Genomic DNA, 18,679 nt, shown 5'->3' with positions numbered 1-18,679 from the left:
TAACTACACAGCCCTTCAAGGACATGGCATGCCCAGAGTAAGCAAAGGTCTGCCTCATAGACGTTTTCAGGCGTTTCAGTATGGACAGGGTCATTTTTGTAAACAATATGAAAATTCAAGTGTGGACAGATTTTGTAAACATTGTAGGGTGGACATAGCCTGGGTATAATGTCTAAGGTTTGCTTTTTTTTTTGTATATTTTGGAAATATTTCAGCCATAAAATCATATTGAATAGAATTGTTTTGCTTAGATTCTCTATTTTTCCATATTTCACAAAATATCTTTTGGCCACTTTCATTTTAAACAAATTGGAGAGCAGTAAATATAGAAAGGTCATGTAAATGGGACTGTAGTTCATGGAATGCGCCATTGAAGAATAAATGAAATACAGTAATACATGTGATAGTGAGAGGAGCAATATAGGCTTTGCATGTAATTCAGCAATCATATATAGAAGTATTATGGGCTGTTTTTGATATTTTATCTGCATTTTGTGAATAGATTTGTGAATTACGTTTTGGACTCATTTTTAAAATTTTAGAAGTTTTTGGTTGATTACATAATAGCAGTTGAGTTTCCTGTGGTGGTGGTGTTTATCATGTCTTCCCTTCTGTGGCATGGGCAGGGTTTGTTTATTCCATAAGGCACTCTGCACTCTAAAAGAGAGCAGCTATATTTCTGTAATACCTCCAACATGTAAGAAACTTTGCCTTCAGTGAAAAACCTTAAGGTAATAACTTATAGGTTCAGATTCTTAGCAGACACAAATCTGTTTGGTCAAAATGAATGCGATGAGTGATGGATTAATAGGGACATTATTCCATAATGCAGGGATATATTCATAGGACTAAATCTTCAGACAATTTTATATTTTCACCTGTGCTTTTAAAAATGATCAGTGTACTCCTGTAAATTGTGTATTAGAAGTATGTACCCTGAACCATGGTCAGTATGTTGTTCTCACACTGGAGAAAGCTTCAGGCACATTTTTTGTCATTATCTCCTTTCATAGAATTTAGTAGTATCAAGTTTGAAGTATGAATTTTAAGAACATTTTTTTAAGTTTCACTTTACTAATGGTTGGCTTCTTAGTTATGAAGGTTTATGTATGCAAATACAGGTTCCATGAGGTATTCATATTTTCATAAATATAACAGTGAAAAGGCACAAACTCAAGGAGATTAGAGGCCATTAACATTGGCGTGTGTGTATTGTGTATATATAGACTAGCATTCAAAAGTATGTAATCACCTAGAAATGTTCCATGTTTTTCATAGAAACTAATACATTTTTATCAAGGTACCATTAAAATGATTTAACAATATATCCAATACATTACTAATGTTGCAAATGTCTTCTACTGCTAGAAATGACTGATTTCTAATTTAATAGTCACACATGACTGTAAAGCCCAATTTTCAGTAGCCATTAGTTTAGTATCTTGATTAATACATATTTTGGTGTGTGCCGTTATCATGAAATACAAGCATCAGCAAGAGACCAACATCCTACATGTGTTGTGTAGCACTTTCCTTTCCTAGGTTAGGCTTTGGGAAGGTTAGAGTAGCATTTACCATAGATTGATCTGATTTCCTTTTATACCTTGGCTGCTTTACCTGTCAATGACTGCAGAATAATGTTAAATGTCTTTGTGACTATCAAGAGAAGTAGGAACATTAAATAATGTCAGATGTCTTTTTTTCTTTTCCAAACAGTCAGAAGTAAAATCTGCCACTCAGGTTTTGAAAATTCATTCAAAAACTTTAAAGAGTGTCCAACCTTCCCCAAGAAGCGATTCAAAGGTAACACAAGCAAAGACGCTGAATGCAAACCAGGCCAGAGCTGTTACGAAGATTACATCTAAAAACAAGACTGTTGCAAAATCTGGTATTGTATCATTTTGTTTAGTACTAATTCTGCAGCTAATAAAAAAAAAAAAAGACACGTAGTTGACTTTCTTTGTAATTGGTAGACTTTTGGATTCAGTAACCATATATAGTCTTTCTTCATCACATTCAGGAAAAAAACTTGGCTAACCAAGTGTTCATCCTAAGCCTTAAGTGTAGTTAAAGTTGGCAATTCTATCTCTCTGTTATAAAAAGAAATCCTGGGTGAGAGAGACTAGGGAGACGAGATGTGATCTTCACAGAGAATACTTAATCTCTTTTGTCTCATGGGGACCTTAAACATGAGACTTTGTGCCGAGAGTTTGACCCAGGACCGTCTTGCGGGGACGTAGAACATGAGATTCTTGCAAGACACGCCCTACTTACAACCAATATCAAATAAGACCACGGGCAGCAAAACACTCAGTCGTGTAAAGGCTTTTAGCAGACACAGGTCCAGGGCTCTCAGTGCATATAAAGTGTATAAGGACAATATGCTATAGATGAAATGTCGACAACTAAGCGAAGAAGAAAGAGCAGAGCGGAGAAAAGAGACCCAAAAGCATTGGAGAGAAAAAAAATGCAAAAAAGAAAAAAAAATAATCTAGATGCAAATTCAGAAAATAAGGAAAGTAATAATCAGCCTGGAACAAGTGGAATTGGAAAAAAAAGCAGGTCCAATCAGGCTCAGAAATAAAAGACAAAGAGTAAAAGACAAAGTAGAACTTCATAAAGATGTTCAAAAACGCTGGCGTGATACACATGCAGAGAAAGTTAAAAGAATATGAAAGCTGGAAAATTAGAAAGTATCAAAAAAAGATAGTAAAGATCGCAGTAGCGCAAACAAAAGGAAATTATTACTAGAAAAAAGGGAAAATAATCACCACGGACCAGGTGTAATTGAAAAAAAAGCAGGACAAAGCAAGGTCAGAAATAAAAGAAAGAGTAGAAAACAAAGTGAAACATCATAAAGAGGTTAAAAAACAAGGGGGCCAAACACATGCAGAGCAGGTTGGAGATGATGAAAACAGTGGAATTCAAAAGACTCAAAAAAAAAAAAAACCGTAGGTGCGATACACATGCAGAGCAAAATACAGAATATAAAAGCAGAAAAAAAAAACGAAAGTGTCAAAACAAAGAAAGTAAAGATCGCTTTAACACAAACAAAGAGAAATTATTTCTATGAGAAATAATGGAAAGGCGAATAGAGATCGAATATATGGACATAGGTGATATGTCAGAAGTATGTAAATATTGTAAGGCTTTGAAGTTTAAGTCAGAGACTTGTAGATCGTCTAATTCTTGTTGCCATCAGGCAAAAGTAGTGTTTATACACAATGAGGAGGCATATCCAAGAGAATTTAAAGATTTGATGTTTGGAGAAAGTGACATCCACAAACACTACAGGTAAAATATCTGAGTCTACAATAATCTTTTCGCATTCACATCATTCAATGCTCAAAACGTAGATTTACACAAGAATGGACCATACGCTATGAGAATCTGTGATCCAGTAATAATTAAAGCAACAACAAGTTTAATTTCGAAGAAACCACAATTCGGTCAGTTGTATATTTATGATCACGGAGAAGCGATGCAACATAGAATCGAAAGAGTTAAACAATCGGACGTATTAGAAATTATACAGCCAATAATGGATACAAATCCATACGTCCATAAGTATTGCACTTACACGAAATTTATCTGCAAAACACAGACAAAGATGTTTTCTTGGATTTCTGTATGAATCAGAAAGACCATACACGCATATATAATAAACCAACATGTGACGAATTATCAGTGATAATAGTTTCGAAAGACGGAAATATCAAAGACAGACAGAGTAGATATTCGTGTTTATCCAAAAGCAAAACATGAATTGACATTTCTGTCTAATAATTCACCACATTACGATCCATTACTCTTTCCTTTGCTTTTCCCAGATGGAGAAACAGGATGGTCATACAATATGAAACACACGGATTCAGAAAAACTAATAAAACCAACACAATATTTCGGGGCATAATTAACAATACGTTCCAATGTATTTAACCCACTTCTGTCATCTCAACGTCTAACGCAACATTATATTATTAATGCGTATCTAAAAGTTGAAGCTAATTGTTTTTTCTTTATTAAATCGAATCAGGCAAAACTTAGAATGGAACATATGCAAGGTCTCATTGATCACATTCAAAATTCAAATATCAATAGTTCAGACACATTCAAAATAGGTAAAGCAATAATATTACCATCATCATATCAAGGTAGTCCAAGAGCATTGCAACAATTATATCATGATGCAATGGCAATATCCAGAACTATCGGTCGGCCAGATTTATTTATTACAATGACATGCAATTCACAATGGCCAGAAATCCAGAGATTCTTGAAAACACCTGCTACATCGGCTCAGTCATTCCGACTTTTGTAAGTAGATTGTTTTATCAGAATGTCTTAAATTTATTGAAAGAACTCGAAACGGTGTTCTATCAAATCCGAGCATACATTTACACAATCGAATTTCAAAAACGGAGTTTACCTCACATGCATTTATTGGTTACTTTGCAAAAAAAATTATTAACTGCTGATGATGTAGATCATTTTGTCTGTGCTGAAATTCCAAACAGAGAAACCTGTCCTGAATTCAAAGAAAAAAAACATCTTAAAAGTGTGTATCCAGAAAACCAAACACGGGGGTTGGCGAGCGAAGCGAGCAGGGGGCAAAGCCCCCTAGTACTGTAAAAAATTAAGGTTTGTTTTCTTAAAGTAATTTATGTAAAAAGCCAGGACATGAAACCACTCAACTTGTACAGAATTATTTTCTTTATATTTGCTCTTTTGAAAATGAATTAACCAGAAAATGTTGTTATTTAGTTTCTAAATATGTCATTTAAATTTTAAAAAGCAATATTAGCTTCTTATTATGAAAATATTAATTAATGCACAGAATTAAGAAAGTGTACAGAGTCTTATGCTGGACTTTTTCCAACAGCTGGTACAAAGAATGTGGACTTGTTTACCACTGCAGAATGTGAAAGGAATTCTGGGAGTGATGACTTTCAAGAACTGTACAGTGAGTCTCCACAGGTAAAACCATAATTCATCTAAACATTTCTATTCTTTCTAGTCCACTTTTTAAAGCACTTTGACACAATGTATAAAAACAGTATAGCAAACTGATGAATAGCAGCAATACAACGATCTAAAGAAAATCTCCAAAAATCATTACGCATGCATCCTTTAGTAGTTGTAATTCCGACAATTCTACCTGAGACAAAAATAAATGGTTAACTGCTCAGAAAAATAACAAATTAGAAACAAGTAAATAATTCATACCAACTTCCACCACTGTCAAAATTCAAATTTAACTCAAAGTGGCATTTTTGTCATGGAACAGAGAGGTCATTTTACTGCCCAAGTAGTTGTTTCTAAATGATTAGACAGTTAAGGAAATTTTAACAGAGTTTGCCTATGGATTTTTTTAATTAACTGCCAGCCAAACTTGGCTCTATTAAACAGAGAATGTAGAAACTCTAAAGAATAAGGAGGGGGCATTGCTGACTATAGAAATAAGTTTTCTAACTATAATGAAACATTTTATTATTGTAAGGTTCTGCAGGAAAAGCGAGAATTGGTTGCAAGAATCCTGAAGCAGCATAAGATGGAAATTAAGGCTCTGCATTCAAAGGATAAAAAAACAAAAGCCAGTGTTGCCCACACAGCAATCAAAAATAAACTGTCTGCCAAGCCTGCAAGGCCACTGGAGAAGAATGGCAACGGCTCTGTAAGCGACAGCATCATCACTGACATCAAAAAAGTTGCAACACCAAAAAGGACATACTCAGGTAAAAAAAAAAAAAAGATTGTATCCAGAAATCCTCACCCCAAATGGATGTCTGCTTCTGCATGCTCCTGGTTGTATTCGGTTTGCTTGTGAAAGTGTGCCTCATGCTCACCATGGCATTGTTTTGATGTTGTAGGAATGTAGAAGTAGTACTCAAAATGGATAGTTAAAAGAATATTAAAAATGTTAAGTCAGAAGATGTATTCCATGTGTCTTTGAGGGTTAATTCCTCTGTGCTCTTCGATGTGGCTGTTTGGCAAATGGAGTAGCAAAATTCCAAACAAAGTCTTTCACATTTGACTCATGGAACATTGTACTTTCATCACTTTAACTACAAGAAAATAATACCAAATTTAAATGCAGATAAGCAATGACGTATGAATGGTAGTGCAGCATTATATTGTCATAAATTTGGTTTTGACTGTTTCCATCAGTTTCTATTCAAACATTTCACAAAGCAGTCTCTCTCTCTCTACAACACAAGGGAAATTAAACAAACAAACTGAGTGTATCAATGTAGCACAAATGGGCAGAGTCCCTTTCTCATTTTCTCCCTTTGGACCTCAGTTTGATTCACAGCTGGGTTAAATTGTGTGTCCAAAAATGTATTTTCACCAGTATTGTCTATATTCTTTTGGGTTTCCTGCAACAGTCCAAAGAATGGGTGTTTTGTCCCAGCAGATTTACTGACAGTGTGTGTGCTTTACTTTAGTTTAGTGCCCCTCAAGGGTCTCTCATGCTTTTGGTGCTGTCAATGTAAACATCCGTTCTTTGCAGTACAACTTATTTTTGTGTATAGCACTCTTCACTGAGTGCAGGAGCAGAGTGCTGTGAATAAATTCTCAGGTGAAAAACAAGTATTAGTCATACTAATTAGTAAATACAGAATGTAGTACATATAAAGATACAGATTTGTTAAAATGCACAGAAAACAAAGCAGAAACTGATTAACATAAATGGAAACCAACAATATCTGTTCATTAATTGTGCAGTGGTAATTATTATGCTTGATTATGAATGTGAAGTGCTACCTTTCTTTTGGGAGAAGCTGTGTGTAGCTTGTTTAATCAGAAAGTGAAACAGTGGTTGTGATGAACAAGTCATTCTCCTGATGTGTACTTATGCCCTTTTGAGTAACGAGATTTAATTTGTACATTACCAGTTTGATGCTCGCTTTTAAAGTAGTGTCAGTTATATGGCAATAAAGTAAAGTGAGACAAAGATTTTTCTTCTTTGCAGATAGTGACTCATCGGAAGACAACGTTTTCCCATCAACTCCACTTCCCGTGACACAGAAGTCGCACATAAAGGTAACCAAAAAGAAACTGCCTTCAAAAAAAGGGAACAACCTTGTTAAAATAAATGACAGCGGAGCTAAAAAGGATCTTTCTGTCCAGGAAAGAGCCTCTTTTGTGAAGAGCCAGCTATCAACTGACAATGACTCTGAGCATGTTGAAACCAAAAAGAACAAAAAAGAAGCATCTCAGTTTAGGCCATCAAAAGAGTCCTCACTGGAGGAAGTAAGGGAGAGGAAAAGAAAGGCACCTGCTTCATCCAATGAAAAAAAATCTTCAGGGAAAAAAGACAAGAAAGGCAAAGATAAGACTGATAAGACTTCAAAGCTGGTCAAGAAGTTAAAGCCCAGTCCTGCTGCAGAAAAGGAAAGAGTGGTACTATCCAGAGGTGAGTCATTTTATGATAAGTGTACTTGTGTCAGTAATATTTAGAAAGGCATACTGCTCTGGTGTAGTGCACAAATTCACCTTTATTATAAAATGATTTCCCTGTGCACATTATATCACACTATAAAAAGACCGTTTTAAAACAAACTAGGTATAGTATTAGTAGCTGATGTAGATAGTATTTTTGTAGTTTTTAATATAGTTTGTATCTTTGTATTCTTGGAAGGATGTAACTGTTGGATGCCTTATAAGAATTATGAACGTTCTTTAGAATTGTTGTTTGCACTGAGTGGCTGAGATTTGAAAGGGCAGTAGTATCCAACATTGTTGTCCTTAGACAAGCTGGGATTAAAATCAGATAATTATTCTAATCATTACGTTATAACCAAATTGCGATTTCTTTTGAGATCTGTGCGCATGTAACAACAATAATAACTTTTTGTTATATAGCCCAAAATCACACAAAGAATAACTCAATGGACTTCAGTAGGCCATGTTTAATTGATAGGCACCCCAGCCTTAACTCTCTAAGAAGACAAGAAAAAGCTCTTAAAAACCTTGCAGGAAAAAGGAAGAAATCTTTGGGAAGGGCAATTTAAACAAAGACCTCTAGGTGCAGATTTCAGGATAGCTCAAGAGGATAGATAAAGACAGAGTAAGCTGACTATTCTTTCCATAATATTAGTATTTTTGAGTGCCATAGTTGGCAATGGTAATCCATACTAGGAAAGCCTAACTAAAAAGAGGAGAAAGATGGTAGCCTAGATAAGTGGGCTTTCTGTGACATCCGTACCAATCTCCCAGTTTTTTTTTATTTTTGTTATTTCCTCTGTTAGGAATTTCTTAGTTTTTGCATACCACTTTTGGTCAGAGCGCAGGGTCAGCCATTGTGCAGCACCCCTGGAGCAATTGCAAGTTAAGGTCCTTGCTAAAGGGCCCAGCAGAGTAGGATCCCCTTTGGCAGTAACAAGGATTCAAACCGGCAACCTTCTGAATACCAGCGCATATCCTTAGCCTTAGAGCCAGCACTCCGCCCTATTAACACAGTGTTTGAACCCTGGACTTTTGCTGGAAGGCTACTCCAAAGTGTGGGGTGTGTGTGTGTTGGGGGGGCTGGTTCAGTAATGGAAGGCTTTGCCCCCTCCTGAGTTTTTACTTATTCTTGATACTACTAGGAAGACTAGAAGCTTGAGAGCAAAGCTGTTGTGGTGGGTAGTATTTAAGTAGCATTTCACATAAATATTCTAGGCAAGTCCTTTTACAGCTTTATAGGTTAGAAGCAGGACTTTATAATCAATATGAAATTTGACAAGTAACTATTGAAAGCTAGACAATACTGGGATAATGTGATCACATTTTCTGGTTCCTGTGAATACTCTGGTGGCTGCATTTTGAACTAAATGAAGTATTAATAGAAGTTGTCGAGCATCCAGTTAGTGCATTGCAGTAGTCTATTCTAGAAGTTACAAGTATAGATATAATTTTATTTGGCCCCAGGGGGAAATTAGGACTTTTGTACAGGATCTTTTAAAATAAATAAATACATAAATAGCTAGACAAGTAAGTAAATAAATAAATATATACACACACTTTGGTCTGGACACACAGAATGATTATAAAGCAAGAAAATTAAAAAAGAAAAGTTGTGACTTAGCTATCACAGTCACAGCCATTATGCAGACGTACTACTTTTGGTATAAAGGAGCCACAGTAGCAATTTTTGACACTTCTGCTGAATAATTCGTTAGGTGAAAAGTACATAGAGTGTCAGAAAGAGGATGTGCAGCATTGTTCATAATGACACTCAATTTTGTTTTCTCTCCTTCTCTACTACCTCCAAGGGGTCCAGAGTGTGCCCTATAATCCTATAACTGAGCTTGCCCTTTAAATTAGCTTGTTGTTTCGGTGGTCTTCTTGTGAAGTGATGTTACCAGCCCAATACACCACAGTGTAGAAAATCTCACTGACCATCACAGAGTTATAGAGGATGTGAAGGAGGTCACTTCTCACATTAAAGGGATGTAGTCTCCAAAGGAAGAAAAGCCTAATCTGCCCATATAGAGTTCCTCAGTGTTCTGAGACCAGGCCTACCTGTCATTAATGTTGACCTCCAAGTACTTGCAGGAGTGGACCACCTCTACATCTACTTGCATAGTGATATAGTATGACTATAAATGCATGCACAAGTTTGTCTACCTCTTGCATAATCAGTATCCTCCTCAATTTTGCATAGATGGAAAAAAAAAATCTGTCTTATGTAAGCATCGATATTTAGATCCACATCTCTTACTGTACCCCATTTACCAGTCTCATAGAAGCCAGATTTGTATATGTCTGGAGACAGCCATGAGTGAATTTTTCTTAAAACTGGGTGGGAATAAATAGACAGCTCACTGAGTGTCTCATTTTAAATTAATTAAACGCCTCATGAAGGTGGTACTAAAAGTAGAGGTTGTGATTTAAACTACAAAGATCAAAGGTGCTCACATAAACCTGATCCGACAGAGAGCAATCTTCTGTTTACAATGAACCATCTACAATCGAAAAGTCTACTAAAAAGAGACCCCAATTCAACATATAAATGTGTGTCAAGGATTGCAGAGCACATTAAATGTTTTCAAAATAAACATATCCTGATGCAAGGGAAAAATCTTTCTGTAGTATCAGATAATACATTGGCATTTGAGATCATCAACTGACAAATGTTAAACGTGAATGATATGTTCTCACAGGTGTGCTGTGTGTGCTCTCTGTTGTTCAGCATTATAACGATACTGTAGGAGTTGATATAAGTTTAAAAGAATTGAGAGCTGTGTTTATGAAAATATGAATTACCAAATATGCCTTTGAAGTAAACTGTGTTCAAGACTCCATCAAAATGACTGTTGTTAAGAGAGCTGATAACAAAAAGCCACAGGAGATGCAGATTTCAGTACTCAAAACACCAGAATCAACAAGTCTGTCTAAGTCACAGTGCGCTGTGCTGCTACCATAGCCGGAGTAGAAGCTATACGTTCCTAAGGTTGCACTTCTAGTCTTAAGAAGGAACCTACCTCACCTTGTCTAATGGCCTGCAAATTACAGATGCGTTCCACTAACACTAAAATCCTTCCTGTCAGCCTAGCAATTGTCTTGCATTTGTGGCATGTGAAGCTATTGCTAGTGACAGAGGAAGAGTAGCTGTGCATATTGCACTTAACACAAGGGTCAAGAGAAGAAGCCAGTTTACTCACATTAAGGATGCCAATGCAGTTTAAATCAAATCTGACATGTGGGTGTGCAACCACAGAAGTTCTTTTGGCATCCCCTGTTTGGCTGGAGGTCAAACAGGCAGGCTATCCCAAACACGGTGCTACCTTTGCTCATGTGCAGGCAAAGGGAAAAAAAAGAGATCAAAAGGCTTTATTAATTCTCACGTGGCTCCTTAGGAGCATCCAATAAACAAAGCTTCAGAAAACCTGTTTGTTATTTGGTGCACCCATCTTTCATTGTTAGTTTTAATCAATAATTTCAGTGCTTGACATTGTGTGTTGTTTGTTTATGTGTGAGTTATTATGTTATAACACACATTTCCGTAGATTTTGCTATCGCAGTCTCCATAGACAATAGGCCAGCCTGCATTTGCTACTGAAATTACAGAAAACTTGAGCAAGCAGTAATTTCCCACCTCATTTTCTGCCTTACTAAATAAAAATACAATTTTAATCATGTTGTTTGTGTAGCGGTTATAAAAATTTAATTTAGGAGTGACATATTAGAAAGCAAAAAACAAGCCTGATAAGGCTTGAAGCAAAATTTGATTATAATGATTGATTAGGAGACTTTTGGACAGACCCAGGGAGAGACTTCAACAGACTGGACTGGTAGATTGCTAGGAGGTAGTAGAATAAAGTGAAAGGCCGTATTTGAAGATACAGTACTGTGACAATAGGGCTTGTGAAATGTGTCTAGTATACAACTTTGAAGTAATTATGAACATTTGGAAGGTGGTCCTGTCAAGAGGAGAAGTAAAATGCTTGCTGCGTTTGCGTTATGGTATAACTCTAGAAATTTTGACCCTACTGAGATTGTTTGGCAACATATAGTACAAAGTATTGTAAGCTCCTGTGACAAACTGCACAGAGTTTCAGAGTATTTATCTCAAATAATAGTTTTTTATGCCATTGTGTTTGTTTTCCTCTGGCTACTTTGTTCTTCACAGGCCCCTAGGTTTTAGAGGTAAACTAGCACCAATCAGAGGGTTCATCATTACTGTGCCAACAGCTACACTTAACCCTCAACTGAATAGGCCTAAAAGAAACATAAGAGGGGAGGCAGGGATGGATGGATTGATGAAATAATAGCAGTATGGACATTTTAAGATGAGCACTGTCACAAGATTTCTTTGTAGGATAGTAATAAAACATAGATGAAAAGGTATTTTTCCTGTTCAAAGTAATTGTTTTGTAGTGAATTCCTGTGAAAAGAAGCTCCAGGTAAAGCTGGGTGACGAAGCCAGAGAAGCTATGGAAGAGACAGATGATGTTAATGGAAATAGCTGTCAGGACAAAGGTTTACTTACGGGTCTTCTTAATTATGTCGAGGTGTCTGTAAGGAGTCTGTTGATGAATAATGTAGAGGTTAGGCATGCTTGACAGAATAATACACTTCAGTCTGTCATTATAAATAATTACAATGTACTGGCCTTAAGTCATCAAAGTGAGTCCCTGCTGTTAGTTACTCTGCATTTAATTAAGGGTTGCTAGTTATAAGGCGAAAATGCATAAATTATAATAAGCATATATATCAGCAACACCCAAGAAAAAACTCTCATCACCATTTTCTAATTGATGCGCTAATCATCTTAGTCACCTTATTTGTGCTCTGCAGAAAAGTATTATAGTTGTTTTAATAAAGAGGTTTGTAGGATCCTTATTGTCTCACGTACAGATTATAGTAAAATTGCTACTTGTGTCTGCTGATCAACACATCACCAGCACCTTATCTCAAATCCTTTGCCTTCCGAGTTAACATAAAATTTTGGATAGCTTTAATAGTTAAAAACTGCTCTTTCTTGATGGGCATGAAATACCATAATTCCCTTCTCCTGGTTCTTTGTTTACTTCACAAGTTAAGTTTCATGCGTCAGATGTTATGTAAAATCTGAAGAGTGTGCAATTTTCAGTTTTTGAAAACTGTGTGGAACTTTCTGCTCTAATTATAATGGGAAAGACTGTTTCACAGTGTGTAGCCAGGATTGTGTGTCAAGCAGCATACACCGCACCTAAGATACAGTACTGTGCAAAAGTTTTAGGCAAGTGTGAAAAAATGCTGTAAACAAAGAATGCTTTCAGAAATATAAATGATTGCATTTTGTAAATTGATAACAATAAACAAAGTGAGTGAACAAAAGAAAAATCTAAATCAAATCAATATTTGGTGTTGCTACCTTTTGCCTTCAAACCAGCATCAATTCTTATAAGTACACTTGCGCAAAGTCAGGGATTTTGTACGATTCTAGTCAGGTGTCTGATCAACCAATTATACCAAACAGGTGCTAATGATCATCAGTGTCACACGTAGGTTGAAACACAGTCATTAACTGAAACAGAAACAGCTGTGTAGGAGGCTTAAAACTGGGTGAGAAACAGCCATACTCTGCTACCAAGGTGAGGTTGTGGAAGACAGTTTCATGTCATGGCAAGATTGAGCACAGCAACAAGACACAAGGTAGTTATACTGCACCAGCAAGGTCTCTCCCAGACAAAGATTTCCAAGCAGACTGGGGTTTCAAGATGTGCTGTTCAAGCTCTTTTGAAGAAGCACAAAGAAACGGGCAACGTTGAGGATCATAGACGCAGTGGTCGGCCAAGGAAACTTAGTCCAGCAGATGAAAGACACATCAAGCTTATTACCCTTCGAAATCGGAAGATGTCCAGCAGTGCCATCAGTTCAGAACTGGCAGAAACCAGTGGGACCCAGGTACACCCATCTACTGTCTGGAGAAGTCTGGCCAGAAATGGTCTTCATGGAAGAGTTGCAGCCAAAAAGCTATACCTCCGACTTGGAAACAAGGCCAAGCGACTCAAGTATGCACAAAAACATAGGAACTGGGGTGCAGAAAAATGGCAGCAGGTGCTCTGGACTGATGAGTCAAAATTTGAAATATTTGGTTGTAGCAGAAGGCAGTTTGTTTGTCGAAGGGCTGGAGAGCGGTACAATAATGAGTGTCTGCAGGCAACAGTGAAGCATGGTGGAGGTTCCTTGAACATTTGGGGCTGCATTTCTGCAAATGGAGTTGGAGATTTGGTCAGGATTAATGGTGTTCTCAGTGCTGAGAAATACAGGCAGATACTTATCCATCATGCAATACCATCAGGGAGGCTTATGATTGGCCCCAAATTTATTCTGCAGCAGGACAACAACCCCAAACATACAGCCAAAGTCTTTAAGAACTATCTTCAGCGTAAAGAAGAACAAGAAGTCCTGGAAGTGATGGTATGGCCCCCACAGAGCCCTGATCTCAACATCATCGAGTGTGTCTGGGATTACATGAAGAGACAGAAGGATGTGAGGAAGCCTACATCCACAGAAGATCTGTGGTTAGTTCTCCAAGATGTTTGGAACAACCTACCAGCCGAGTTCCTTCAAAAACTGTGTGCAAGTGTACCTAGAAGAATTGATGCTGTTTTGAAGGCAAAGGGTGATCACACCAAATATTGATTTGATTTAGATTTCTCTTTTGTTCATTCACTGCATTTTGTTGATTGATGAAAATAAATGATTAACACTTCCATTTTTGAAAGCATTCTTTGTTTACAGCATTTTTTCAAACCTGCCTAAAACTTTTGCACAGTACTGTATACTGTAGCATTAACATGTTTGGAGATGTCACACAAGGTAATACTACAAAAGCTATAATCAGCTAATTACCTAATTGTTGCTTTGCGTTTTTAAATTCATATTAATCCTAAGTTTGAAATTGTACAGAGCCACATACAGTGCATCCGGAAAGTATTCACATCGCATCACTTTTTCCACCTTTTCTTATGTTACAGCCTTATTCCAAAATGGATTAAATTCATTTTTTTCCTCAGAATTCTACACACAACACCCCATAATGGCAACGTGAATAAAGTTTACTTGAGGTTTTTGGAAATTTATTAAAAATAAAAAAACTGAGAAATCCCATGTACATAAGTATTCACAGCCTTTGCTCAATACTTTGTCGCTGCACCTTTGGCAGCAATTACAGCCTCAAGTCTTTTTGGATATGATGCCACAAGCTTGGCACACCTATCCTTGGCCAGTTTGGCCCATTCCTCTTTGCAGCACCTCTCAAGCTCCATCAGGTTGGATGGGAAGCGTCGGTGCACAGCCATTTTAAGATCTCTCCAGAGATGTTCAATCGGATTCAAGTCTGGGCTCTGGCTGGGCCACTCAAGGACATTCACAGAGTTGTCCTGAAGCCACTCCTTTGATATCTTGGCTGTGTGCTTAGGGTCGTTGTCCCGCTGAAAGATGAACCGTCGCCCCAGTCTGAGGTGAAGAGCGCTCTGGAGCAGGTAGTCATCCAGGATGTCTCTGTACATTGCTGCAGTCATCTTTCCCTTTATCCTGACTAGTCTCCCAGTCCCTGCCGCTGAAAAACATCCCCACAGCATGATGCTGCCACCACCATGCTTCACTGTAGGGATGGTATTGGCCTGGTGATGAGCGGTGCCTGGTTTCCTTCAAACGTGATGCCTGGCATTGACACCAAAGAGTTCAATCTTTGTCTCATCAGACCAGAGAATTTTCTTTCTCATGGTCTGAGAGTCCTTCAGGTGCCTTTTGGCAAACTCCAGGCGGGCTGCCATGTGCCTTTTACTAAGGAGTGGCTTCCATCTGGCCACTCTACCATACAGGCCTGATTGGTGGATTGCTGCAGAGATGGTTGTCCTTCTGGAAGGTTCTCCTCTCTCCACAGAGGACCTCTGGAGCTCTGACAGAGTGACCATCGGGTTCTTGGTCACCTCCCTGATTAAGGCCCTTCTCCCCTGATTGCTCAGTTTAGATGGCCGGCCAGCTCTAGGAAGAGTCCTGGTGGTTTCGAACTTCTTCCACTTATGGATGATGGAGGCCACTGTGCTCATTGGGACCTTCAAAGCAGCAGAAATTGTTTTGGGACCTTCCCCAGATTTGCGCCTCGAGACAATCCTGTCTCGGAGGTCTACAGCCAATTCCTTTGACTTCATGCTTGCTTTGTGCTCTGACATGAACTGTCAACTGTGGGACCTTATATAGACAGGTGTGTGCCTTTCCAAATCATGTCCAATCAACTGAATTTACCACAGGTGGACTCCAATGAAGCTGCAGAAACATCTCAAGGATGATCGGGGAAACAGGATGCACCTGAGCTCAATTTTGAGCTTCATGGCAAAGGCTGTGAATACTTATGTACATGTGCTTTCTCAATTTTTTTATTTTTAATAAATTTGCATAAATCTCAAGTAAACTTTTTTCACATTGTCATTATGGGGAGTTGTGTGTAGAATTCTGAGGAAAAAAATGAATTTAATCCATTTTGGAATAAGGCTGTAACACAACAAAATGTGGAAAAAGTGATGCACTGTGAATACTTTCCGGATGCACTGTATTTATGGTGTGGCTGTCAGTTGCCCAAATGAAGTTACCTGCATGGTGGAGTCATTAGTAATTTACTATTATTTTGGTTGTACACTGCAGTCTGTGTATCAGTTAAACTCGTTTTTTGTTTTTTTATTTGTATTTTTGATTTTGTTTTGTTTATTAAGACTGAAAGCACAGTTTTTGGACAGAGTCTTCTTTATAGGTCCAGGTACATCAGAGCAGCATAATAAAAGTCTACTGAAAATTCTTAAAGAGTGAAGTTTAAAACAATACAGGCTTAGATTATTTAAAAAGCAAAAATAACTGAAACTGAATATGATTTTAACAACAGGTTACAATACAAATCTGAGTTATTTGTGCCATTGCAGTGTTTGTACATTATGTATGTAGCATCGAAGGCGATCTACAAAGATTTTAAGTTGAATTAATATTTCAAAAGAGGCACTTTCAGTTTTCAGTCACACCTCTTTTTTTCTGCAGTTTCTTAATATTCTCCCCTGGCTTGCAGTAAATCTTCAAGGGGTATTGAAACCCACCATACCCCTCAGAGTGAAATAAATCAGACTGATTTCCATCTTGTTCAGTAGATGTTGTTATAGCATAAAGACTGCTAATAATTTGATAAAGATTGAGAAATTGTAAGTCTTTGAATTATTCCATTATTGCTGTCTCAAACATTAACTGCCATTTGAAATTGAGATAGTGGCCACTAATAAAAAAGTTACATTAAACAAAGTTTGTTTGATTTCCTACAGGTAGTAACAAAATGTGTTTGCATTCTTACAGAGAGTGACTTATCTGACGAGAGTGATTTTGAGTCAACCCCTACCACCATCACACAGAAATCAAGCACGAAGAAATCAGAAAAGAAACTACTGATAAAGAAACGAGGAGATGTTGATAATGCAAATGGAAACAGGACTAAAAAATGTATATCTGTACAGGAGTTATTGTCTTTAGGTAACCACCAACTGTCATATTCTAATAGTGATTCAGATGATGCAGAAGATACTACTGCCATCAAAGCACTCTTGGGTAAGAAGGCAGCTTCAGTAGCAAAGCCCATTGAAGAGTCCTCATTTGATGAAGGGGAAGAGAGTGCTCCTTCAGGGGTGAAGAAGTCTTCAGGGAAAAAAGAAAAGAAAGATAAAGAGGAGACAGAGAAGAAGCCAAAGCTGGCTAAGACACTACAGCTGATGAATGATGATACATCTTCCATAACGCATTCATCAAAAAAGTCAAGTCCTGCTCCAGAAAAGGAAGAAAGTGTCCTGTCTAAAAGTGAGTTCTTGTAGAAGAAATTCTCACATGTTAGTAATGTGTAGAAAAGTAATCTCCTCTGTAGCAGTCAACGAACACTTCTTGTTTTAAAAATAACGTGGTTCGGTATGTCATGAGAAATTTGAGCACTTTAGTTGAGTGTTATTTTAAACTGTCATACAAATGAACAATGACAATTTTGAATATAGTGTGTATTTATGCAAAACCAATTTTATCCTATGTAAAATCTTAAATGTAATATAAAAGGCACACTAGGAACACTTAAACATTGCAGTAATAATAAATGGTTATTTAATACAAGGAACATTCTGCTTTGTCAAAAATCTTATGAAGGGGATTTTATGAGGGGTAGTCAAAAAGTTGTGGGCCGCATCCAGAAAGAATTATTCTACTGTTGGTTCTATAAGTGGTCAACAATTAGCTCCTGTGCAATCAAAAGTTCCTAATGTTTGTGGTTTATACTCCACACCACAGCATACAAAATTGAACTGGCCATCACAGAGTTGTACAAGATGTTTAGGATTTGACTTCCTACCTTAAACAATGCTGCCTCCTAAGGACAAAGAGCCTGCTCTGCCATTTCTAAAATAGTTCCTATGTGTTTCGATGCCAGTCCAACATGACATTGATGTGGACCCCAAAGTGCTTCTAGGAGTACACCTGCTCTACATCCACTCCCTGAATAGTGACTGGTCATAGAGGCTGTTTGGTGCAGCAAAAGTCAATAACCAGTTCATTTGGTTTTCCTGATGCACAGAGAAGCAGAGTTCTCCACCTGACTCCTCTCCTCTGTCTCAACCCCCTTATCAATACACCTCATAAGTGCAGAATCATCTGAGAATTTCTGCAAGTGGCATAACCTGGTGTTATATTTATACTGTATAGTTGGAGGTGTACATAGTGAAGAGAAAAGGAGACAGGACTATTCCTTGACGTGCTCCAGTATTGTTCGCATCCATACCAAAAACACAGTTCTTGAGTCTCACAAACTGCTGTCTGTCCAACAAGTAATCCATTATCCGGGACAGCATAGGCTCATCCACCTGCTGTGTTTAGCCCAGGATGGTTTGAAGGCATTGGAGAAATCAAAACACACAATCCTCACAATGCTGCCAGGTTTGTCCAGGTGAGAATAAGCCTTGTGGAACAGATAATTGCAAATGAGTGAATTTTGATCAAAAATTTAACATAAAAATTTCCAAGTTCTCTCAGATTCAGAGTTGCCGTAGGGATTACAATAAAGGCGATACATCATTATCGGTTTATAACTTTATAAGATCATTATTGTCACTTGTACCTGTGTGTGCTCATCATCATGAAATACATCACTGCTCCCCAGCACCTTAATTAGTGAGTATAACTACATTATCTG

General features: G+C 37.5%; 1 protein-coding gene across 3 annotated transcripts in view; it reads left to right on the top strand.

Moving 5' to 3' along the window:
• The window catches only part of LOC114660369 (nucleolar and coiled-body phosphoprotein 1-like), a 78,916-nt gene that overhangs the window by 51,641 nt on the left and 8,596 nt on the right, over positions 1 to 18,679 (top strand). For 2 of the 3 annotated variants that reach the window (XM_028813035.2, XM_028813030.2), the window contains 5 exons: positions 1,717 to 1,888; positions 4,883 to 4,977; positions 5,501 to 5,735; positions 6,974 to 7,417; positions 16,813 to 17,307. In XM_028813035.2, coding sequence (XP_028668868.2) covers positions 1,717 to 1,888; positions 4,883 to 4,977; positions 5,501 to 5,735; positions 6,974 to 7,417; positions 16,813 to 17,307 — 1,441 coding nt within the window. The remainder of the gene's footprint in view (positions 1 to 1,716; positions 1,889 to 4,882; positions 4,978 to 5,500; positions 5,736 to 6,973; positions 7,418 to 16,812; positions 17,308 to 18,679) is intronic. The other variant, XM_028813032.2, reaches the window with a different exon arrangement.

This window comes from Erpetoichthys calabaricus, chromosome 11, assembly GCF_900747795.2.
Source record: "Erpetoichthys calabaricus chromosome 11, fErpCal1.3, whole genome shotgun sequence".
NCBI classification, from domain to species: domain Eukaryota; kingdom Metazoa; phylum Chordata; class Cladistia; order Polypteriformes; family Polypteridae; genus Erpetoichthys; species Erpetoichthys calabaricus.
Note: the sequence above shows the minus strand (reverse complement) of the source record. Positions and strands in the feature narration are given on the sequence as shown.